The sequence below is a fragment of the Kogia breviceps genome, chromosome 2 (assembly GCF_026419965.1).
Source record: "Kogia breviceps isolate mKogBre1 chromosome 2, mKogBre1 haplotype 1, whole genome shotgun sequence".
NCBI classification, from domain to species: domain Eukaryota; kingdom Metazoa; phylum Chordata; class Mammalia; order Artiodactyla; family Physeteridae; genus Kogia; species Kogia breviceps.
The window spans coordinates 45,217,840-45,242,674 of record NC_081311.1 but is presented as its reverse complement, the minus strand read 5'-3'; the positions used below and the strand labels follow the sequence as shown (position 1 = coordinate 45,242,674).

The 24,835-nt window shown below is 37.3% G+C and overlaps 1 protein-coding gene across 3 annotated transcripts in view; it reads right to left on the bottom strand.

Moving 5' to 3' along the window:
* Nucleotides 1–6,919: 6,919 nt before the first annotated feature.
* The window catches only part of UBE2D1 (ubiquitin conjugating enzyme E2 D1), a 40,949-nt gene continuing 23,033 nt past the window's right edge, over nucleotides 6,920–24,835 (bottom strand). For 2 of the 3 annotated variants that reach the window (XM_067025128.1, XM_067025127.1), the window contains exons 2-7: nucleotides 21,558–21,621; nucleotides 21,432–21,463; nucleotides 19,286–19,363; nucleotides 18,119–18,224; nucleotides 14,953–15,046; nucleotides 6,920–14,202 (exon numbers count right to left, since the gene is read on the bottom strand). In XM_067025128.1, coding sequence (XP_066881229.1) covers nucleotides 14,157–14,202; nucleotides 14,953–15,046; nucleotides 18,119–18,224; nucleotides 19,286–19,363; nucleotides 21,432–21,463; nucleotides 21,558–21,621 — 420 coding nt within the window. In that variant the 3' untranslated portion in view covers nucleotides 6,920–14,156. The remainder of the gene's footprint in view (nucleotides 14,203–14,952; nucleotides 15,047–18,118; nucleotides 18,225–19,285; nucleotides 19,364–21,431; nucleotides 21,464–21,557; nucleotides 21,622–24,835) is intronic. The other variant, XM_067025129.1, reaches the window with a different exon arrangement.

The following is a 24,835-nucleotide window of genomic DNA, read 5'->3' as shown; positions in this document are numbered from 1 at the left end:
TCATGAGGTTGCAATATATATATATATATATATTTTTTTTTCTGGCTGCACTTTTCGACTTGCAGGATCTTAGTTTCCTGACCAGGGATAGAATCTGTGCGGCCCTGCAGCGTAAGCGTGGAGTCCTAACCACTGGACCGCCAGGGAATTCCTAGTTTGTTTGTTTGTTTGTTTATAAATCCTACTTGATGCTTTTCTCCTGTTTCCCACCCTGTTTTAAATTTATTTATTTATTTATTTATGGCTGTGTTGGGTCTTCGTTTCTGTGCGAGGGCTTTCTCTAGTTGTGGCAAGCGGGGGCCACTCTTCATCGCGGTGCGCGGGCCTCTCACTATCGCAGCCTCTCGTTGCGAAGCACAGGCTCCAGACGCGCAGGCTCAGTAATTGTGGTTCACGGGCCCAGCTGCTCCGCGGCATGTGGGATTCTCCCAGACCAGGGCTCAAACCCGTGTCCCCTGCATTGGCAGGCAGATTCTCAACCACTGTGTCACCAGGGAAGCCCCCTGTTTGTTTTTTTTTAATATTCCCTTACATTTTACTGTTTCTTTTCTATCCCTGTAAAGACTCCTTCTTGGGACTTCCCTCATGGTCCAGGGGTTAAGAAACACTCCACGCTACCGATGCAGGGGGCCTGGGTTCAATCCCTGGTCGGGGAACTACTTCCCACATTCCTCAACTTAAGAGTTCAAATGCCACAACTGAAAGATCCCACATGCCACAACTGAAAGATCCCACATGCTGCAACAAAGACCCGGCGCAGGCAAATAAATAAATAAATTTTAAAAAACGTTAAAAAAAAAGACTCTTTCTTGACTTATTTAACTAATTTGTGAGTTGCTAAAAATAACATCTGAAGTTCCTTTATTTCCTCATTCATTCAGTCATTCAGGCTTGAATTTTTTAAAACTATACACACACATATGCATGTGTGTGCATGCATAAAAAGTGTGCAAAATAATACACACAAAATTGGGTTTAATGGTGTTTATACCTTAGTATTGCAGGAATGAGTAGATGGTACTCAATTTTTACTTTATATAGACCTGTATTGTTTTACATTTTTTTCTAAAATAAAATGGTAATATTTATCATTTTAAATATATATAAAAAAAACTCCATTCCTGGTAGAAGCCAGTACTATGCTAGATACTGCAATAAGTTCTAAAAATACAAAGGTGACTAAGGCATGATCCATCTGTTTAAATCTGCTGGGAGAGTAGGGAATGGCTTCATAGAGTAGGTGACATTTGAACTGTTTTTTTCAAGTGAGGAAGGGTGGAGGTGCTTTCCAGAGAAAGGAGACAGTATGTGCAAACCGCAGATATGCATGAGGGCATGGTGTCCTTAAGACAAAACATATGTGAAAAGGAGTAGTATGAGACGAGTCTAAAGAGGTTGAGTGGCCTTAGGTTGTGAAGGGCTGTGTGTAATATGCTGAGGAGTTTGTTAGCAAAAGGTGGACAAATAACTTTTAGGCAGCTTAAACTCATTTTTAGAAAAACCTCTTTGGTAGGAGCACTGAGTGATGGAAGTGAGGAGACTGTAAAGAAGGAGGTAAATTAGGAGGTTATTGCTATGATCCAAGAAAGAGGTTGAGATTCTGAACTAAGATTCTGCCATGGCTCATATTCAAAAGGCATTTCTAAGTACAATCAGCAGGATTTCATTCACAGGTGGAAGCCAAGAATGATTCTGAGGATTCCAGTATGACAAATTATTCCAATTCTACACTCTGCTAAATAGCCCCAAACGCATGCTTTTATTACATCATTTTGTTGATTAAAAACTTACACTGATCTGGAACCTAGAAAAATGGTACAGATGAACTGGTTTGCAGGGCAGAAACAGAGACACAGATGTAGAAAACAAACGTATGGACACCAAGGGGGGAAAGTGGCAGGGTGGTGGGATGGTGGTGTGATGAATTGGGAGATTGGGATTGACATACATAAACTAATATTTATAAAATAGATAACTAATAAGAACCTGCTGTATAAAAAAATAAAATAGAATTCAAAAAAAACTTACACTGATTTCTTACAGGCCATCAAATCAAGGTTTCACATCTAATTAATCTGCCTTCTCCACCTAATCTTTTCTCTCATTAATTGCACACAGACCAAGGCCATTTTCACTTATTTTTACTTTATTATCTTTGGTTTCTCTTACTTGAATGAATGCCTTCCCCACTTAAATATGCCATTTAAAATCCTAAGTATCATCTGAGGCCCAGTTCATTCATTTATTTATTCAATAAATATTTGAGCTCTGTGGACCAGATACTGTGCTAGATCCCAGGGAGTCAAAAATAATAAACACTAAGGATCTTATGGTTAGTGATACTGATAATACAGCATGGTAAGGACACTTATAAAGATACACACTGGGGGTAGAGTGATGTCAGCACTATGGCTGAATAAGTTGACCCTTGCTTGTGCCCTGCCCCCAACAAAAATTTGGCATCTATCCATGGACAGAAGTGCCTTTGTGAGAGCTGTGAGCATCTTTGCCAAGGGATCTGGGAAGAATCTTGCCCACCTGTGTGTTGGGTAATAGACATACAGAACGTGGTCCTGGTCCTGGCTGTGGACCCTGCAGTGGCCCATGAACTGGCTCCAGCCCCTCACAGCCACAGCCCAGAAACTCCTGCAAAACACTGTCTTAGACAATCACTTATGGATGAAAGAGCCATTGTGGAAGTCCAGGTTTCCAGCAGCGAACTTCCAGGACAATGTTGAAGCAAAAAAAATTTAAAAATACAAGTTTGGACACATCGGAGAAGGTAAAAGAAATAGTTTGACTTTACTGCATCAACCCTCCCCCAAGACAGCACAGCTGAGGGCCAAGAGAGATCCTTTGAGCCTGTGATATCTCTAACAAGGGAAAGTGAGAGTGTGTGAGTGACCACCTGGCCTCCCCAACCGTGGGGAACACAGAAAGGAGCTCATTTCTCTCTCAGCGCATCCGTAATACTGAGTCATGAACTTCAGGACTGGGGAGTGGGAAGAGGCTGGGATAGAATTCTTGGAGGGCATTAATGGGACACTGCTCACACTATGTTGTGGACTCCATCAGGAAACCAGAGCTGCTGGGGACACACCACCCATGGTCCCCCCAACTGGTCCACGAGCACCCCCAGTTCCTGGCACAACTCGTGCACACACACATGCCCCCCCCGCACCCCCCCACCCTGTGTCCAGCTCCCTGCGTGCATTTCTGACAACAGTAGTGATGAAATCGAGCGGGGCCCTGTGGGGCTCCTGGGCCCTGAGGCCCCTTTTTGTCCCTCATTTCTTGTAGGCAAGACTCCAGCCTCCATGACCTTCCCTGAGTTCCAAAGGGCAGATTTGAACAGTTGCTAATCAAGGGAGGAGCAGCCAAGAGACCACCTGAGGCCAGATTAAAGGGACCAGAGAAGCTCATCAAGATTAGGAGACCACCTGAGACCCTGCACACACCCTAATCTTGTCAGCAAATCCACTCTTGGGAAGTACTGTTATAAAACTCTTCATCAAATCCTCCTGGGTTGGGACACATAGTTTTTCAAGGCAGGAGTCTGCTATGTCCCCCTTTGCCTGGCAAAGTAATAAAGCTACTCTTTTCTACTCCTCCGGAGCGCTCTCTCTGCGTTTCTATTCGGCACCGGTGAACAGAGGCTGGGTTTTTGGCAACAATGAGAACCAGTTTTGGCATATGGCTAGTGAGCACACACAGAAAGCCAGCCAGAATCTGCCAGCCAGAGAAAAACCCCAAACTTGAGCTTTAGCACCACCTTTGGGAAAACAAAAGGGAAGATATCAGCACTGGGAGAGATAGTTAAAGGACTGAAGAGGGCATTTTAGGCACCATGAACAGTTTGACCAAAGTCTGAGATTGAGAAGCACCACTCTATACTGGAAGTGGAAGAAGTTGGGAGCCAATGGGAACTACAGGAATTTTGGTGGGAGGCAGAGAGTGGAAAATGAGTCTGGAGATGCAAGCCATATCTGATCACGAGTCTTAAGGACTTAGTACTTTATTCTTCTGGTTGATGATTTAAACCAAGGAAATGAACCTGTGAACCATAGAACACACATAAAAATCCGATAAAAATGAGCATCACTGTTTGAAGTAGAAATGTATGATTCACTTCTACTCCATTTTCTTTCCCAGCATCTCCATTTTCTTTCCCAGACTCCTCTGCAAAACCACTATTGAGGCTGTGGGGAAATATTAAACCTTTTTTTTTGGCCATGCCATGCGGGATCTTATTTCCCCCACAGGGATCAAACCGGCGCCCCCTGCGGTGGAAGTGCGGAGTCTTAACCACTGGACCTCCAGGGAAGTTCCTAAACATTCTAAATATTTTAAAATGATAACCCACAAGATCAAATTTCACTTAGATGGAATACTTTGACATTTCTGAGGATGATTAATCTGAGGGCAGTCTGAGGGTAGGGAAAAAGATAGGAGGTTGTAGTAGCACTGCATTCAAAGAATGAAGAGGTTAGGGATCTCTGTTTCCAGATAGGAGGTCCTACTGAAAATCAGACCTGGATGAATTATATCAAAGATCAACTCTGAGTATTTGCAGTCATTCTTCTCCTGGAGTACAGGCTAGAGCTGAGAATTCGGGCTTAGCACAGGCAGCAGGCCACTGCTGGGGCAGAGAAACTAACAGAGCTTTCTGTGGTTGCACAGTGCTAGAGTGACAAAACTGGAAACTTAAAGGACCTCAACATGCAACTTGTTTTCTCAAGATATGTACCAGAATCTTAAGCTATATTGGTAAAGAAGCTAAAGAATAAACTTTTGAAAACATAGTATAATTTTCTGCAGTCTTGTAGCATTGTTAAAGACAAAGGCCTGCCAGAGGACAGGGTCCCCAAAGAACACAGTAACACTGAAGTGGAGAACTGACACTAATGATCTACAGTCCCCCTTTTACCTGGGGCACTTGATTTGGATGGGGTGTAAGGTTGAGAATTCAGGCTTGGTCTCCGACAGAGAGTGGCTATTCAAGACAGAAAAAATAGTAGTACTTGTGGTGGTTGCACAGATCAGAAGTGACAAAATGGTGGATTTGAAAGACTTCAAACATATGGTTATTGCCCCCTCAGGATGTTTGCCAAATTCTGCAGCTGTAAGAAGAAAGAAGCTAAAACTGAGAATCAAAAATACTATTTAAAAGCAGAGTGGAATTGCCTGCAGTCTCTCTGGTCTGAGAAAACAAACACAATCCTAGAGGGCTGTGCGCTATGAACAAGGGTAAACCAGACATAGATTGAATCTGATGAAACTGCAACCAGCCTCAACTAAGCACAGACCCTGATTGCCTTAAGGTGATCATCTCTGCACACTATTTGTCTAACAGAGCAGAGGGTGAGCCCTCTCTGGTGGAAGCGAACATCATCTAGAGACTACAGTTTTTTGTTTTTATTCATTTTTTGCGGCGGGGGGGCTGCATTGGGTCTTCGTTGCTGCACGCAGGCTTTCTCTAGTTGTGGTGAGCGGGAGCTACTCTTTGTGGCGGTGCATGGGCTTCTCACCGCGGTGGTTTCTCTTGTTGCAGAGCATGGGCTCTAGGCGTGCAGGCTTCAGTAGTTGCAGCACATGGGCTCAGTAGTTGTGGCATACAGGCTTATTTGTTCCATGGCATGTGGGATCTTCCCGGACCAGGGCTTGAATCCGTGTCCCCTGCATTGGCAGGTGGATTCTTAACCACTGTGCCACCAGGGAAGTCCCAAGAGACTCTACAGTTTTTATACACAATGTCCGGCTTTCAATAAAAGTGTAAAAAAGCACACACACAGGTGATTCAGTTCCTTGAAGTTAACAAAGGCTTTAAAATAACCGTGATGAAGTACTTCAAAAAATAGAAAAAAAAACATAGACAAAACAAACAATTTTGGAACATAATAGAAAACTAAAATATGTAAAAAAAATCAAATGGTAGTTCTAGAACTGAGAAAGACAATCTGAAATTAACTACAGTATCTGAAATTGAGGGGATGGGTTTAAGAGTAGATTGAACATGCAGAAGACAGGATTAGTGAACTGGAAAAAGATGAATACAAAATTTCCAAACAGAAGCACAGAGGAAAAAAGAAAAACAAAGAAAATAGGTTAGGAAACGGGTCTAATAAATTTTATACTGGAGTCCTAAAGGGGAAAAATAGAATGGGGCAGAGGCAATATTTGATGAAACAAGGGCTGAGATTTTCCAAAACTCATGAAAATGTATCAGCCTACAGATCAAGAAGCTCTGTGAACCTCAAGCAGGATAAAGACAAAGAAAATTATACCTTGTAACATCATAGTAAAAGTATTACAATTTAAAAATAAAAGTATATAATCTTAAAAGTAGAGAAAATAGACACTTTTTAAAGCTGCAACAATAAAAAACAGGTGATTTCTCAACAGAATTGTGGAATCCAAAGACAATGGAATGATACCTTTAAAGTGCTGAAAGAAAATAAGCTAACTTCTATTCCCAGAGAAAATGTCCTATACAGATGATAGCAAAATAAAAACATTTCAAGAAAAAAAAAAGTATTTGTCACCAGAAGACTTGCACTAAAAGAAATACTAAATGAAGTTCTTTAGTCAGAAAGCAAATGATCTCAGATAGAAACATGAAAATTCAAGAAGCAATGAAGAGCACTGGAAAAGTATATATGGAGGTCAGTGTACTGACAATAACATACAAAATAAGAATATTAATGTCTTGTGGAATTTAACATACATATAGAATCAAACTTCATAATGATAATGCAAAAAGTGGGAAAGGAGTAACAAGGCCCAAATAATTTTAAGGTTCTTACATTACTGGGAAAATGGTATAAGTAATAGTTTATATTAAACTTAATAAGACAGATGGATCTTTTAATTCAGGTTAATCACACACATAAAAAAAATAAAAGGATGTGGAACCAACAAGTTATTTTTTAAAATAAATTTATTTATTTATTTTTGGCTGCGTTGGATCTTCGTTGCTGTGCACGGGCTTTCTCCAGTTGTGGTGAGTGGGGGGCTATTCTTCGTTGCCGTGCGCAGGCTTCTCATTACGGTGGCTTCTCCTTGTTTCCGAGCGCGGGCTCTAGGCTCAGGAGCTTAGTTGCTCTCTGCCACGTGGGATCTTCCCGGACCAGGGCTCGAACCCATGTCCCCTGCATTGGCAGGCGGATTCTTAACCACTGCACCACCAGGGAAATTCCCTAACAAGTTGTTAGAGGGGAAAAATGGGACTATTATAAAAATTGATTAACCCAAAAGAGGGCAAGAAAGGAGGAAAAAATAAAACATTGTTTTAAAAAAAAAATCAGCACAGGAACTCCCCGGCAATCCAGTGTTTAGGACTCGGCGCTTTCACTGTTGTGGCCCGGGTTCAATCCCTGGTCAAGGAACTAAGATACCTCAAGCCATGCAGCGTGGCCAAGTAAATAAATAAATAAATAAATAAATCAGGAACGTAGTAGGTAGAAACCCAACCAACATCAGTAATTCCATTAAATGCAAAGGACTAAATATTTCAATTAAAATACGAAAATAGTCATATTGGATAAAAACCAAATCAAATAAAACCAAATAATGGTTTTATTAAACTCACTATAATGAGTGCAGGAGACATTTTTAAAAAGACACAGAAAGGTCCAAAGTTAAAGAACAGAGACAGATATACACTGCAAATACTAGCCAAAAAGAAAGCTATATTAATATTAAAGTAGACTTTAAGCCAAAAGCATTATTAGAGATAAACAAAGACATTTCTTAATGAGAAAGGGATCATTCTGCCAGTAAAACATCACGATTTCATAAGTGTATTGTGCATGTGTGTGTATCCAATAATGACTTCAAAATTTTTACAGCAAATATAAACTAATAAATAGACAATTTCACAATCATAAACGGGAAACTTGCACACATCACCCATAATAGCTGTGAGAAAAAGCAAGTATTGTGAGCACAATTAACAAACTTGATCGAATTGGCACACATATAAACTCTGCACCTAATAACAGACTCATATAATATTCAAATGCAAATGGACCATTTATCAAAATTTACCACATTCTGGGTCTGAAAGCAAGGTTTAAAAAATAAGGTACCAAGGGATAACTCCAATGAAAAATGTACAAGACCTCTGCACAGCAAACTACAAAACAATCAGAAATTAAAGACAGTCTAAGTACACTGAGTGAGCTATGTATTCATGGAAGATTCAGTAAAATGTGGTGGTGACCCCAAATTCCTTCTTATGGAGAAGTGGGAGTCTATGTTCCCTTCCCTTGAATTTGAGAGGGTTTGTTACTGCTTCACACAAGTGACACTATGTGACTTCAAAAGCTAGATCATAAAAGGTCATAGGACTTTCTCCTCCTTCTCTTGGTAGACCTGCTCTCCAGATGCTGCCTGTTGGCACTGAGCTGCTATGTTGTGAGTTCAAGCCACACAGAAAGGCTTTTATTTATGTATTCATATAAATTTATTTATTTATTTTTGGCTGCGTTTGGTTGGGTTTTCATTGCTGTGCACGGGCTTTCTCTAGTTGCAGCGAGCGAGAGCTACTCTTCATTGCGGTGGCTTCTCTTGTTGCAGAGTACGGGCTCTAGGCACACAGGCTTCAGTAGTTGTGGCACGCGGGCTCAGTACTTGTGGCTCGTGGGCTCTAGAATGCAAGCTCAGTAGTTGTGGCTAAGGGGCTTAGTTGATCCGTGGCATGCAGGATCTTCCCGGACCAGGGATCAAACCCGTGTCCGCTGCCTTGGCAGGCAGAATCTTAACCACTGCGCCACCAGGGAAGTCCTAGAAAGGCTTTTAATAAGTGCTCTAGTAGACAGTGCTCATCCAGGTGCCAACATCTCAGAAGCCTCCCAATGATTTCCGCCTCCAGCCATTTGAATCACCTGAGCTGAGGCCCTAAGTACATGGAAAAGACAAGCCCTCCCTACTGTGCCCCATTCCAATTCCTGACCCAACAGAATTTGAGCAAGAACTGTTCTTTTATATCACTTATTTGAGGGTGGTTTGTCATTCAGCGATAACCAGGACAAAAATGTCAACTTTACCAAAACTGCTCTAGAGATCTAATAAAATCCCAATGACAATCTCAGAAGAAATGGAAAAGCTGATTCTAAAATGCATTTTGAATCACGAGGGATGTGAATAGTCAGAACAATATTGTAAAAGAACAAAGTTGGAAAATCCACACTTCTTGATTTCAAAAGTTACTATGCAGCTACAGTCATCAATGTAGTGTGGTGTTAGCATAAGGCATATAGGTCATTAGAACAGAATTCAGAGTCCATAAAAAACCTCTAAGGTCAGTTGATTTTCGACAAGGGTACAGAGACCTTTTCAAGGGGAAAGAACAGTCTTTTCAACGAATAGTGCAGGCCTGATTTTTAGAAGGGCTTACCAGGTTGGCCTTCAGCTGGCATCAAGGAATATGGCTTTTAAAACTTTCCCTATGTGATATAAGGTTCTGCTATGCTAGCCTGACTAGACTTTTTAAATAAACAATGTGATTTCAGTGAACACCTGCTTACCTTCTGGGAGCCTGGAGTTTTGGTGGGCAAAGGGTGCCTACATGGTTTAGCCCCTATTAAAACCCCTGAACTTTGCATTTCAAACAGGCTTCCCTGGGCAGAAACACTGTGCCTGTGTTCCTGCATATCACTGTTGGAGAGAGAGTGAGCTCTGTGTGGCCCCTTCAGAGAGAGCTTCATGGTTTCCTTCATGATCTCTTTTCCCCTTACTGAGGGAGCTGTATATCTTTGCTGTGTCGCTATAATAAATCTTAGCTGTGAGTATGAACATATGCTTAGTCTGGTGAATTCTTCTATTGACACACTGACTGTGTGGGTGGTCACTGGACCACCTAAACGGGTGTATCAGGAGTGCTTACACAAGTGGTGTCACAACTGTTCCCCACAATATGTATATTAAGTTTACAATAATATCTTACATACAACTCACAGTGATCTTTTGCACTAAAAAGATTTTAACAAAAGCAAGCAAACGATATGAGGAAGCACAGCTCAGAACTTGTACATGTGCCATCATAATAAAAGCAACTTCCTCCTGGGGTAAGCAAGGCACATCCCTCCCTCTACAACAGTAGAACCTAAGAGAGTGCTAAGTTTTTTAAAAAATGTATCTTATAATACAAAAATGCCTCCAAATGCTAGAACTTTTAGGTGAATACTCCCTCTTCCTATTAGTTCAGTTCATTTACAATTTAAAACCACATTCTTACATATATAATAAGATAATGAGAGCAGAAATTTAAATGTAACATGATACAAATAAGTGATAAAACACTATTAGGTTATCACCAATACACTATTGTGTTATAAATTATTTCTATTACCCAAAATGTCAGCCGTCCACAAATTTTCAGTTGTCACTACTACTGAAAAAACACCTGGTCAGAGTGTACCAATATACAGTTTAGGAGTTTGCAGATGTCAGTACAAATTTTTTTTTAGAAATGACTAGTTATCTATACAGATGAATTTTTACAAGTGAAATTAGATGAATCTCTACCTGCTACCCTGTTTGTACAACACAACTGTCAGAACAGTCAAAGAGAAGCACTGTAAAAAATTAGAACTTTCACAAATAATCGGCATTACATTTTAGGGCTATTAAACCGCAATTAAACTTCTGCTTTAAAGAAAATTTTCGGTATAGTTTACATTGATAGAGTGCTAGAAGTAAACTTTTAAAATTCATGTTTGTTATTTTATTATATTAATAATCACAAAAGATTTAAACAAACTAAAAAGATAAGTGCTGTATCTTAACAGACCAAAGTCAACTAAAAAGATAACTGCTGTATCTTAACAGACCAAAGTCAACAATTTGAATACACTGAAGCTATATGGCCGTGGCTAGAGTATTAATCACATTTTCCATGGCTAGTCCTAATAAAAATGAGTAACAGGACCAATGATTCCACTACAGAACTCAAATTTTAAAACATTGGACTGGACTGGACTCTGAATCCAGTTCAAATTGACTACCAACAAATAGACAGGATATAAATAGCTTCACCAAGAATCTCTCTTAATCCAAAAGGAAAATTCATTTCCCCAATCTTTCCACCTTAAAAATACAGAACTGTGAGAGAGCAGGATTCTGTGAAACATCAATGACTGGAATAATCATGTACAAAGAAGATAAAACATATCATTGTGCTAAAATAATGAGAAATGAAAAACTACATGTGGTATTGTTTTTATCATTAAGTTAAAAAAAAGTTACTCTTATTTATTTTGGGCTGCATTGGGTCTTCATTGCTGCGCACGGACTTTCTCTAGTTGCGGCGAGCGGGGGCTACTCTTCATTGCGGCGCACGGGCTTCGCATTGCGGTGGCTTCTCTTGTTGCGGAGCACGGGCTCTAGGCGCGTGGGCTTCAGTAGTTTGTAGCATGTGGGCTCAGTAGTTGTGGCTCGCGGGCTCTAGAGCGCAGGCTCAGTAGCTGTGCTGCACGGGCTTAGTTGCTCCACGGCATGTGGGATCTTCCCGGACCAGGCTTGAACCCGTGTTCCTTGCATTGGCAGGCGGATTCTTAACCACTGCACCACCGGGGAAGCCCCGGGGAAGCCCCCAAAGTTACTCTTCTGAATATTAACTCTTAGGGTTGCCCTGGTGCTCTGTGTTTGTGTTTCTCACCTAATACCTTTTGATCCTTTGAAATTGCTTAATTGACAAATTTAAAATTTTCCCTAACAGAGTTCATGGAGGGGTGGGGGTATAACGTAAAGCAAAAATGAATAACTGTATATGATTTACATATGCATGTGTAAAGCTTGTTCAGGAATTAAAGATAGTTGGGGGGATGAGCGTGAGGTATCATAGATTTATTGTATGTGGCAGTTACGGGTGTTCAGAATCCAAGACTTCAAGAGGTAGGATCGTAAAACTCCAAGACTATCCATTTTCCTTACTCCCAGGAGGTCCTTAAATTAATGGTTGATCTATGGAGGAAGGTCCTTGGCTTCGGATTTACAGTTAGGTAACTGATGTACCCTTTGTTAGAATTAAACAAAACAACAAACCCAAAATAGTGATCTGGCTGATCATTATGCCACTGCTGAACTTCTAAGATTTTTTAATTAATTACGAGAACTTGTGCTCACTTCTCAAGAGAGTGGTTGTACAATTCAGATGTAAGCAAAGGCAAACAGAGTTAGTGTTAGGCAAGTTTCAAAACTTTAATACAGAAAAAAAAAAAAGACATTTCCAAAAATAAATGCCACACAAAAGTTTTCTAAAAAGTGAAAGATATTCAAGAAACAAAACCCTTTATTATCAAAATATACTAAATACTTAAATCTAATGATGTTGAGTGTTCAAATTCTGGGCCAATGTAGCTTATAATAACATAGTAGTATTCTTCATGATATGGCTGTTTCAAGACATCACTTAATATAGTTACTTTTTAAACCTATATTTTCTTAAACATCCATTTCACAATTCATTTAATTATTTTACATTCATTTATAAAAACACATTTTTTAACAATGGGTTATTTTGTGCTTTATAATAATGAACCATGGTAAAATACTTAAGTGATTTACATTCTTTGCTAATGACAACATCCATCACAGATTTTTGTACACTTATACAGCTACTGAAATAATCAGAAGAGCTACAACTCTTCTTAAAAATGACACTCAAGTTTGGTAAGCATGCTAATAATTCGACATTTTTTTTTTCCAAGTTAAAACATTAGAACTTTCTAGCTTTCTTTAAAATCTGCAAAGATAACCTGCTAATTTAAATCATTTTAACTGACAATTTATAAAACAGAGGGAAAGTGTCATTTTAGAATTTTCTGTATAACTTCTATGGTAAAAAATGGATGTCCTCTTTCAAACTGTGATGGCACTAAAATTCTATTTTAGAAATTCTAGATTTTAAAATGTTAAGAAATACAACATCAGTTATATCTAGAGCGGCACTTTAATGAATTAACCTAATTATTCTTCAGGTCTATACTTTTCTTCAATGTAGGTGACACTGTCTTACATTCATCTCAGTACCTTAGAAAATAATTCATTTTAGACGTGATCCAAGACAAATGCCAACATATCCTAAATTCTCTTCAATAACAAGGGACCAGTGTATCTCATCCTCTAGATTGACAATTTAGTAAACAGATATCAATACAAACCTAAAGCAATAAAATTTATATAATTAATGGTGATTAGTGCCAAATACAACAGACTTCATCCTTACAATTTGGAATTAATTTCCATGCAAAATTTTATATAGAGTATTGATCCTTACTTATAAAGTAATTTTTTATCTTTTTAAGTAATCAAGACAAATAGTAGAAAAAGCATTTTATTTAAATGGAAAAAGCTACATTAAGATCTGTAAAAGGTGTCAATATAATATTGCCTATACAGAAAAAAATTCAGATGTGAATAGCAACAAATAAAAGTTACACGTCTTCCTACTTAGCAGTGCAATTAATTCACATTGTAATAAAGTTAAGTCAAGTATAACAAAATCAAAACAAGTGTTTCTCCATAATCAGTATACTGAGAATTACAGTGTAAAGATCATTTCAGGTTTAAGGAATCTGCAATCAATCTACAGAATACCCTAAGACAAGGGAGACGGACAGTTAATTCATTTCATTATCAGCTGTTGGGTTTTTTCAATACTGTTCACAGGAAAAAAGTAACGAGTTGACATACATGTAAATAGAATATATTTAGTCTATACAGTAAAAAAATACAAATTATAAAGTGAGCTAACAAAGAATGAAATCTGAATACGGATTTATATAACTGACAACATCTTAGACAACACATACAGTATTTTTCATGTAAAAACATCTAGTTTCAGCAAAAAATAATTTGGTTGCTTTTCAGATGCATTGTAGATCTTGTAAGCTGAAGATGCAGATGTCCAAGTATCTTAAAAACCATAATAAATGTCTTTCTCAATGCATACAAAATGATAAATGCTCTCATCACAGTCTCAAGAATATTTTTGGAAGTTTGTTTTGTCTTGCTTCAGAAATACATTTAATATGGATAAAAATCAAAGGACTTCATGGTACAATGAAACAGTAAACAGTGCTCGATTTACTGCTAATGTTGGAAAAAAACCTAGATTTTACAGTACTCTGGTATATATGAAAATTTTTTTGATTTTACATTGCATATTTCTGAGTCCATTCTCTTGCGTGTCTGTTGTATCTGTAGACATACAAAAGGGAGGGATATAGTAAAAACATACAAATTAAATCTTTTAGAAGATCTGTCTATGTAAAACTGTATACCTTCTTTATGCTTAACTGCAATAATCATACATACACCAGTTATTGGGTCAATGTGACTTAGGTTCATGCATAAATAAAACAGAAAACATGACCGATTTTTTAAACTAATGGATCTCTTTACAACCTATATGAAAATGTACCTAAGTTATACACAACGAAATAAAGAAATCAATTTCTAATAGAAATCTGTAAATGCCAACCCTGAATGGTCATTATCTGTAAAATGCAAATGAATCAATGGTGCCAGCAAGATGTAGCACCTTGAAAATTTAGATCAGTTTAGGGGTAGTTAAGGATAACTTTTCCTGGGAGACAGTAAGGAATATGATATTCAGGAATTTCCAAATATCAACTTTTTAAATTTTAAATTTACTACTTAGAATTATAGTTAGTTTGATAGTTACTATCAAAAAACATGCATACTATGTAAATGCAGAACAAGTACTATTAAATAGTAAAGGATGAAACAAGTGGGAAGGAATGAGATTTTTTGTAAAAGGAGTAATAGAATTTAAAAAGAAAAGTTTACTCCACTGGAAAGATAAACAAACTTAACATAAACACAATAAGCATAACTAAATGTACTTCAATACATTGATAATACTTATGTTTTGGCAGACTACATAGAAATGAACCCAAATAGAAACTAATATAAGCAAACACTTACTTTTCTTTGTCTGATTTATAGATTTGTGCAATATCTGGTACTAAGGGGTCATCTGGATTAGGGTCACAAAGCAGAGAACATATGGACAATAAAACTAGATTTAAAAGAGAACATCATATTAAGTAATGAGCTTTCTATTTTATATGAATTACACATGTGAAAATAATTTTACTGAATAGACAATAAACTTATAAAGAAAAAACAAAATGGACACATTAAATTACATTTGAGATTAATTTTGGTTGGCAGCAAATGTCTTTAATTTTTTTAATTACAAAATTACCATACAGTGTATATAATACAAATTATTATCACTTTTGCAATTTTTAATTCTATTTGAATTTCTATTTATTTAAAAAATGTGAACCTCCAAAGTAGCTATTAACTTTTAAACTCAAGAGTTCTCTACAGAAATATTTTTTAGGTAACACACATATACCCCTGATGCTACATAGTTGGAAAAATATTAGAATAGCATCCTAACTTTATTTATTTTTTCTTTTTTTTTGCGGTATGCGGGCCTCTCACTGTTGTGGCCTCTCCCTTTGTGGAGCACAGGCTCCGGACGCACAGGCTCAGCGGCCATGGCTCACGGGCCCAGCCGTTCCGCGGCATGTGGGATCTTCCCAGACCGGGGCACTAACCCGTATCCCCTGCATTAGCAGGCAGACTCTCAACCACTGCGCCACCAGGGAAGCCCCATCTTAACTTTATATGTTTCTTAGAGATACTTTTTTTACTTTAATAAGAAAACTGTCCACTTTTTATTCTACTTTAATGCAGAAAATCTGTGTCCTGAACAGTTCAAGGTAAAGCAATCAAATTACAGTTAACAGTTCAAACTGCTTTGGGAGATGGAGCTCATGCACTGTTTTACTTGGGCTTAGAGCTAAAGAAGGAAGATTTGTAAGATTATTTTCAATGTATTTTTTTTATTCCATGTACGTTATTTGTAGCAAATGCATTTAAAAAATAATAGGCACAGCTATCATTACATAACTTGTATATTTTAAAATATAAATGAAAATTGATAAATTATAGTAGTTGTTTCTTGCATGTTGTATCAAAATAGTAATGCAAATAGCTACACTTAAAAAAATAAACAACTAAGTATCTGAAAAAGAAGGGAACAAGGACTCTGGTTCCTCATTTGTCTGCTTCCATGCCACCACTTCTGAGGGGATATGTAGAATCTTTGGAACAAATTCCATCTTCTCCTTCCTCTACTATGTTCCTTTATCTTTTCCTACTCTTACAAATCCAAAGGTGAATTTATAAGGAAGGCAGAGTTGATTCTTAAATGACTTGGAAAGGGGGTGCTACAGGCTAACAAAAACTAATATTTCATTCATCTTTTTAATCTTTCATCTGCCCAATGGAATTTCAAGCCTGTATATTAAACCAACTGGGTAAGTTATCTGGGCTCACACCTCCAGAAAGTTTCCAAACTAAACTCATGATAAAAAGCAAAATAAGATATTTAAAATATTAAAAAGTGAAACATGTACAAATAAAGAAAATATAAGCTACTTAATAAAATAGGCAAGATGGAAGTTCCTCATCTCCCCACTCCTGCTGCCAAGAGCCCTGCGCCCTGATTTCACTATTATGCACACAAATCAAATGTTTTCAGATAAGGAAAAAGATAACAATATATAACATTCATTTGAATGCTTATTATGTGCTAGTTGCATAGTAACCATATGTGGTAATACTATTATAATCCCCATTTGACATATGAGGAAACTGAGGCTGTTTGAAACTGTTCTTAAAGGACAGTTTCTAGAAGCTACCAAAACTATTTTTTATAAAAAGCTACCAATGGCAGAAGGTAAGTGTTCAACATCTGGCAGTCTGCGCTCTCTAAGTATTTAGCTGCATATGCTAAATGAATTTCATTTTGTGATCCTAATCCAGGAAAGAGAATATTAATTTGAAAAACGCTATGACACAGTATCTTTCCTATATCTAGTGTGTAACAGTTATATTATGTGAAAGATTTTTAAAATGACAGTAGAATCTACATGAACATTTTAAAGGGATATGTTAGATCAGAAAAATTGCCATTCATGAATAACTAACCAATCTGAAGGGCTGTTACTTATCTAATACTTGAAATAATCATGGCTATGGACACTGCTTCCTCTAAACCTTATCAATTTTTAAAACAAGTTATATATTCAGGTAGCATTTATTTTTAAAAAATTTGTTTAATGACCATGGATTCCTCCCCCAAATCCTTCAAGAGAAACAGTTTTCCTAAATTTTATAAAAAGGGAAAACTACCAAGTTACTTTCAGGGGTAGATGGTTCTAACTCAAAACAATAACTCGGGTTCTCTTCTGTTAGAAAAACAAGACAAAATTAAGAGGCTGGCAAAGCAAATAACATTAGCTAATGAAACAAACGGCTTCAGATGCCCTATATACACATCTCATAATTTAGCAAAGAATAATGCTATGCAACTGTGAAAGTTGAGAATCTGCATGGATTATGTATCAGTCCTTACGATGATGCTACTGATTATTTGAAGTTTAGACTAACATGCTATATATACTACATTATTCTAAAGTGTGAAATATGTCTTTCATTTTTTTTGGCCACACCATGCAGCTTGTGGGATCTTAGCTCCCCAACAAGGGATTGAAGCTGGACCCTCGGCAGTGAAAGCGTGGAGTCCTAACTACTGGACTGCCAGGGAATTCCTGTCTTTCATTTTAAATCATTTACTTTATCTGCCATTCTGACATTTCCTCTGAGATGAAGTAAAGGAGATGTAAACCTTTACTCATCATGTCAATAAATAATTCCATTTAATGAATGGGACATCTGGTCCTAAAATCTTATTTTTACTTCTGTATGTCTCTCTCTCTGTCCCTGTCTCTTTCGTTTTAAAGATAAAGCTCAAACTAAAGGGGTGAAATGTCAACAGTCCTATCCCCAAATTCCTAGTTCTAACATTTTACATTTCTCTCATTTCATCATTTAGATCTGCCCATCAACCCCCCAAGCAAGAGTAATATAAAAGCTATGAAAGCAAAGCAAAAGCAAAGCAGAAGAAAACACAGTAGATTGTTTTTTTTAAACTTTGGTCCCTAAGATATTTCTGCTGTATTTTTCCTGTCTCACTGTTATCAACTGTTGTAAATCTGATAAATGAAATTACCTTTTGATACAGTCAGAGCTGGTGACCACTGTGACCTCAGGATATCAAGACAAATACTTCCATTACTGTTTATGTTTGGATGGTAAATTTTTGTTGTGAAAGCAATCTAAACATAAAACAAAACAAAACAAAACTGTGACAATCCATGAACTATGAAAGCAAACAGAACCAATTTGCTCTAGGGTAAAATGTCCTCAATTTTATGTGATCTTAGAGGAGAAATGTATTCAACACAAATTGGATGAGCATCTATTTTATGTGCACGTAGCTTTAGCTACTGATAATGTGAAAGCAAAGCCAGTTTCCTGCTCTTCCCAACCCCAAGGAATTGAGGAGTATTTTGGAAAGTGTGATAAATAAGTCTATAATAGGTGGTATGACTGGCTGAGTAGCACCTAAAGTAATTAACCATGGCTTTCATCAACCCCCAAAGCGATCCTTTTCTTAATTTGATTATCAATTGACACCTGGATCTAGAAATAGGCTGCTGACCTTATTCCAGAGGAAAGTTGAGGGGCCCCAGCTTATTACCTGCCCTAACAAATCCACCAAGAATTCTAATCTTCCATGTGAGTTGTTACATCATTTCATATGTTATGTTAATTAGGTGTTTTAAAAAATCTAAAGTAATTATTTCCTCAGTGACAGAATTTGTTAATGATTTTCTCCCTCATTGACACCCCCATCATTTGTTGGCTTCCTCTTTAGATCTAAGTTAAATTTAGTAAGAATGTGTTTTAATCTTTCCTACACTAAATAAAAGGACTATGTCATATTTACTTTTGTATTTCCCAATGCAACAGAACATGGTAGGTGCTCAATAAATGTTTGTTGAATACTTAAAAACTGAGAAAGAAGGGTCAACCTAGGAAAGATAACCCCCTGAATGGAAGAGTCTAACTCTTGTCCATAAAAACTTCCCAAACTACACATATCTAATGCAGAGGGAAAGACAGGTAGGGAAGCTAGTTTCTAGCCTAACAGATACTGCCTTCTGTTTATAGACATAATACAATATTTGAGTAAGAAAGCATATTTTAGATTCACTGATTTTACAGAACAGTTTGAAACATGCCAACCTACCAACAGTCTTTTCATGAAAATATTTCTGGATAGAGAGTAAAACCCCTGACACAGGAGTCACGTCAATCATAAAAATAAAAATACCTTTGGTGGTTTAAAAGGATAGTCTGTCGGAAAATGTACAGTGAGAAAGAAGACTCCACCTTGATATGCGCTATCAGGCTGAAATTACAAAATAATCACATCAGTGTTTGATTACTATATTTATTATTAGTAACCCAAGATGATTCCCTCCAAATATACCAGTTTGAAAAAAATGCCATCATTTTGTCATAAGTTCATATCATTTACCTTAAAAACAGGTTTCTCTTTGCAGGCATGAAGGAGGACTTTCCAACAATCATGCCAATGTCATAGTTTAAAATAAAACAAAAATAGGACATACACAGTGGAGTGGTGTGACTTGCCCAAACAAATCTGTTTATGAGTATAGACTGTTAAAGGTCAGTAAACACACAAGACTGCTGTGAGAAAATAATTTTCTGTAGCAGTAATCAGTATAAAAGAAAAGGGTTGGGGCTAGTGTTTTTCTTCTTAATTATAAAACTTAAATTCTCATGGTCCTTTAAGGGGCAAGAATAGAGATGAACTGAGAGGAGCAACTTATGAAAAGAAAAGGCTAAGTGACACTGTTACATAATTTAGACCTCAAATCTTCACTTAGTAACAGTTTACAAAACAACGTGGGAAATGCAAAAAAGCCCCAAACAAAACTAGATAAATTCAGTTTCATAGAATTATCGAATTAGGAATCAACTTTACAAGAGGAATTTAAGTTTGGCCATATCTCTTTATAGCAATTAGGAAATACTTATAATGTTACAAGCAAGAAAAAAAAAGGATGATTAAAAAAAGGGAAAAGGGGGAAAAAAGTAGCAAAAACACCTTAAATTCTATTTTAATTCATTTATATTGAATTAAAAGTATCATGTATATTAACATTTTGGTAATAATAGCAAGGCTATCATTACTTCCTCCTTAAGTTTCTACATATACATTAGAGGACTGTACCGTATAATTATTCTTACTATACACATAGTTTAATTCTAGTTCATCAAAAATTATAAGGAATGTGGAAAATGTAAGTTAATTACAATCAACAGATTTAGTCTTCTTAGATGTTCAAATTATATTATTGAGTGGCATATTTACATTACTACAATAAAGAGGGTATGAGTAACATAATTGTAACCATTTGCTACATGTGATTCACCTGAGAAATATTTGTGATGGGCTATAATTCGAATGGTAAGGGTGAGACTTGATATTATTTTGAAAGTTCTTGGTAAACAATGAAAATCAAATAACTAGATTCTTATTAAAAGTTGTTAAATAAATATGATGCACTTCACCCTTTAAAAAACTAACTTAATAAAACAATTTAGTAATTTAAGACTCTTGCTCAGGACTCCTGCTCTGAAAATTCAATAACTGTTGTATTTTTTAAAAGTTAAGCATGAGGCAATATGATTAAAAACTCTATGGCTTACTAGATAAAGATCTTTCAAGGGAGGGAGGAGAGAATGATGTTAATGGAAACATGTTACTAATGCACTCTTTACCCAGAAAGTAGATTTGAGGTGTCAGTGCCTATTCTTATGCAATCAGATTTTTGCCCACAGAAAGAAAACTCATAACTGCTTCTCAGGTGTAGAAAGAATCTTAACAAAGGTAATAAGTATTAAGAGAAGCCAGTCACAGAATAGCAGGTAATTCTGAGCTCAGGACAATGCAACAAAAGAGGCAAATTCATGATGTGGCAACAATAGAGCCATTGCAATATTTTATCTGTTCCTCTCACACACAGGAACAGTGAGGAAACTTATTGCAAATTGGTACTTGTTACTTGTAGGAATTCCATTATTGGGTTAATTAGACTTATTTCTAATCTACTAAAATGTTGATGTGAGAGTAATTACGCCTAGTTCTGAACAACTGACTTTCTGTGTTTAAAAAAAGATAAACATGCAGCCTGGTTGCAAATTGTGGGTGATTCATTATTATGCATAATGATCAAGGATTTGGCAAAGTATTGTAAATGTGTTCCTAGCAAGTATTTGCCACCAGGGCTCTAGAAAATCATCATAAATCCTTTACTCATATTTTGCTTTCTGAGTGATTCAGAGTACAAGAAAATTCAACCCTAGCCACAAACATCTGATCAAAGGTGAAATGCTAAGAATGAAGGATGGCTGAGGGGATTAATTTCACACAAATGAATCATACTTACAGGCCCCATAATAGTTGCTTGCCAGTGGAACACTGAAACAAACAAAGGAGTTTTGGAGTCATTAACAAGTGTTCACACCTGTATTATTAATGGTAGCAAAAATCCTAGCAAGAGAGCAAAGCTTACAGTCATCTCCCACAGGTCCAGCCGAACAGTGAGCAGGTGGGTCGCGCTGTAGATCACTCAATTCCTGAAGCAAAGCAAAAATACTTAAGGTTAATTATTTTCCAGTGAAACAAGCATAATAATCCATGAAGACATAAACTACTCATTTAAAAATCATTTTAGGCAGTTCTATTCACAATATGGACACATAAAATGTACTCTGTCACTGATGGGTAGAAAAATATGGAATGAGGTATTAAATTCCTTCATGAGACAGCTCCAAACCCTGAAAAAATTAAATGGATTAAAAAATTGTTTTTCTTTAGCATCCCTAAGACAAACTATTTTTGAGTATCTATTATATGCAGGGTAACTTACGTAAATGCTAGGTGTATAATATATAAAAAACAGATCCTACTTCAACCAGTTTATAATCTAATTTGGGAGAGTGAAGGCTCACAGAGAGATGGATATTTAAGGAACAACATGAAGGTTAAATGGAAAGAAAGGAGAGCAGTTGGGCCATATTTTAAAGGCTAGCACATTGATTCATATACTCTTTTCTGCTCTCAAGGAAGCACAGGAAGGATCATGGAAATGGCACAGCTTTAGTTGGCCAGTCCCAGGCTGGCATTCCAATCCTACCATAACTAGCTCTATGACTTTGGGGAAATAATTTACCTTCAGTTGGGAAGGAAATGATCACCACCAACTATGAAAGGTGTAAATTCAATATAAAAGACTATATATTAGAACTGAAGAACCTAATTTAGTTACGAAGATAAGGGAATGTATCTGAGAAAGTAACATTTCAGCTGAAATCAAAAGGATGAGTGGGAGTCAGTTTTGGGAGAAATGAGTAACATGAGGCAGAGTGGCATAAGATGAGGATGAAAGAAAGTAGGCAGAGGCCAGGCAGAAAACTGAGAACAATATACACCATATTAAGGACTGGGGGTTTTATACCAAGTGCATTGGGAGGGGTTTTAAGAAGTAGCATAATCTGACTTAAAAGATGGCTCTGACTGGTCTATGTACTGAATGGATCAGATGGGAAAGCGGAGAAGCTACTAGATTAGTTATTACAGGCTATAACAGGGGCTTGGACTGGAGAAGCGGCAGATAAAAAAGAGAATGGATCTGGGATATTGTGAAAGGCTTACTTATCACAGGATTGACAATGAATTACATGTACAGAGGAAGGAGAAAGGTCACGAATATATATGTTGAAGACTAGCAGTAGCTAATATTTACTCGATGTTTTACCATCTTAATAATCCTGAGAGGTAGGTGTTATTATGCTTCCCATTTTACAAATGAAGAATAAAGGTGACACGCTTCACTGTGTGCTCACAAAACTAATATAGGGTGGAACTGGTATTCAAACCCTGGCAGTGGGATTTCTAGCTTTTTAGTTTCTACAGGTGTAGATACCATTTACTGAGATGTGGGAATATACTAGAAGACATGCTGATTTGGAAAGTAGATACACTGAATCTGTGATCCTTGTGAAATCAAAGGAAAATTTATTCAACATACAGGGCTAGAGCTTAAAAGAGGATTAGAATAGAAATCAGAAAAATCACTGTATATACCTGTTATTTTAAAACTGTGGGAATGATGTAAACATTTTCATGGGAACACATGTAAACAAATACTGCACTCATCAAATCTAAGATGCCATCAATGGTAAATCACATCCTTATTTTATGTACCAATAATTAAGGAGAAACACTGTCAATTTATTTTAAGACACCAACAATTATAAGACGCATCCAGATTTTAGAAATGTTAAAATGAAAAAGATGTACACCTTAGAATCATTGCAATCAGTTCAGTGTCCTAATAGAGACAAACAAGGAGTAGGGAAAGGCTTTCCTAAGAAAGTGATATATGAGCTAAGTAACGGAGCCAAGTGCAAATCAAGTCTCCTTCCAAGTCTTCTGGTCTTTTCCAGTATACCTCAGTACTCTCATTTTTGTTTTTGTTGTTTTTTCCCCACAGTTCCTGCTGTCCTTTTCTTCCTGACAAGAATTAACTAAACAGAGTTAGCAGCTTCTTTGGTCCTGGCATAGTTAAAGAATAAAGAGGCAGATTTCAGTGACAGTGGTTAAAAAGCAAGGCTTTGAAGCTCAAGTCTAGGTGCCATCACTCATCTGCCTCATGATCTTGGGCAAAACTTAAGCCTTAGTTTTCGTTAATGAAAAATGATATTATGACTTTCATCCACAGTTTCTATGACAAACAAGTAAAATGATACATATGAAGCATACAGCAGTCTCTGGCACATAGTAGGCATTCAAATAAATGTAAAGTTAATACAGGATTCATAACAACCATCCAATTCTCTAGTAGCTGAATACAATTATTGAACCAGTTTAAATGATTCAGGGAGGAGCAGTTCCCAAGTCATAGCCCCATTTTATTTATTTTTGGCCTCACCAGGTGGCTTGTGGGGTCTTAGTTCCCCCACCAAGGATCGAACCTGGGCCCCCTGCAGTGGAAGCACAGAGTCCTAACCATTGGACCACCAGGGAATTCCCCATAGCCCCGTTTTAGAATGACTGTGCTTTACTTAACTGGTTTCTAATTCGGTCTTTTAGGAGATTGCTTTTGAAAAGATTCATCATGTTGAGTTTTCTAAACATTAGTGTAAATGGGTAAATGGAACTTCTTGGCCCTTATTTTATTTTAATTTTTTTAAGAGAGTATTTTTAAAATAAATTTTATTTATTTATTTTGGCTGTGCTGGGTCTTCGTTGTGGCACATGGGCTTTTCTAGTTGCGGAGTGTGGACTTCTCTAGCTGCGGCATACAGACTTAGTCGTGGTATGTGGGATCTTAGTTCCCTGACCAGGAATCGAACCCGGGTCCCCTGCGTTGGAGCACAGAGTCTTACCCACTGGACTACCAGGGAAGTCCCTCTTGGCCCTTACTTTAACTAGAAAACTAGTTAATAAGAAAATGATAGTCTCCTATGAAACAGAAACAGAATCACGGACATAGAGAACAGATTGGTGGTTGCCAATGGGGAGGGCGTTGGGGGAGGGGTGGAGTGAGAGGTTGGGGATAGCAGATGTAAGCTTTTTAAAAAATAATTAATTAATTAATTAATTTTTCACTGCATTGGGTCTTCATTGCTGTGCGCAGGCTTTCTCTAGTTGCAGACAGCGGGGGCTACTCTTCGTTGCGGTGTGCAGGCTTCTCATTGCAGTGGCTTCTCTTATTGTGGAGCAGGGGCTCTAGGCATGCAGGCTTCAGTAGCTGTAGCGTGCAGGCTCAGCAGCTGTGGCTCACGG